At 47.9% G+C, this 977-nt stretch overlaps 1 protein-coding gene across 1 annotated transcript in view; it reads left to right on the top strand.

Moving 5' to 3' along the window:
* Positions 1–971, top strand: part of LOC131881253 (LIM domain-binding protein 2-like) — a 15452-nt gene extending 14481 nt beyond the window's left edge. The window contains exon 8 of the mRNA XM_059228065.1: positions 2–971. Coding sequence (XP_059084048.1) covers positions 2–345 — 344 coding nt within the window. The 3' untranslated portion in view covers positions 346–971. The remainder of the gene's footprint in view (position 1) is intronic.
* Positions 972–977: the final 6 nt, after the last annotated feature.

Below are 977 nucleotides of genomic sequence, written 5' to 3'. Positions count from 1 at the left end.
GATGTAATGGTCGTTGGCGAACCTTCCCTTATGGGGGGTGAGTTTGGCGAAGAAGACGAGAGGCTAATTACTCGCCTTGAGAATTCCCAGTATGATCCGTCGGTGTCCTCTCAAGGACCACTGCCGCTTCATGGTCCTCCCGTGAGTTCGAGTGCTGGCGTGGTGGGAGGGTGTGGTCTAGGCGAAGGATTTCCGTCTGGACCTCCGGGAGGTTGGGGCCCACCAGGTCCTCCTCTACCCCCTACATCGAGCCAGAGCTCTGGGCCCCCTTCATCAACGTCATCCTCATCGCAACCACCAATGGACAAGTCGGAGAGTACGAAAAAGTCACCCAAGAATAGATGAGCCCGATCCTCTTCCCTTCTGGCATCCAATGGATTCCGCTGATGCACCTTGAAAATGGTCCAGATCTCCCCTCAACGGATATTGGTCCTACTCAAAAAGCCAGCTTAGGTGGAAATCATTTTGAATAGAATCCTACTTCGGACTTCTGAAGAGAGAGTGAAGTGTTCGTCTGCTAGAGCTCCGAGATCTCAAAGACCATAAACTCGGATTGGCAAACCTGTTGCGTATCGTGTTGGTGAACGAAACCAAAGATTCTAGAGATAATAGATGATGCCAAACTGAAACGCGATATCATCGAACGGTGAACCGAATTGCTCCGCTCCGCACAGTGGGATTCTAAAATCATGTTAACTCATTGTCATATCACTACGAAGGCTGGGAGGGAAATGGAATTGAATCGGAAGTCATGGTGACTGATTTCGTCATTGTTAAATCTCTATGATTAGGTTCAAACCTAATCATACTAAGTGTTTCTCTCGAACGTTCAAAGCCTCCCGATTTCCTTTTAAAATCTAAGGCCAAGGACGTGGTTCACAAATCGGTCAATATGGATTCATTCGTGAAAGCGAATCAAATATTTTTCCCCACTCACGGAACCGTGGAACAAAGTTTTAGGAACACTCAACATCAGG

Source organism: Tigriopus californicus, chromosome 5 (assembly GCF_007210705.1).
Source record: "Tigriopus californicus strain San Diego chromosome 5, Tcal_SD_v2.1, whole genome shotgun sequence".
NCBI classification, from domain to species: domain Eukaryota; kingdom Metazoa; phylum Arthropoda; class Copepoda; order Harpacticoida; family Harpacticidae; genus Tigriopus; species Tigriopus californicus.
The sequence above is the reverse complement of the archived record's forward strand: the minus strand, read 5'-3'. Positions and strand labels throughout refer to the sequence as shown.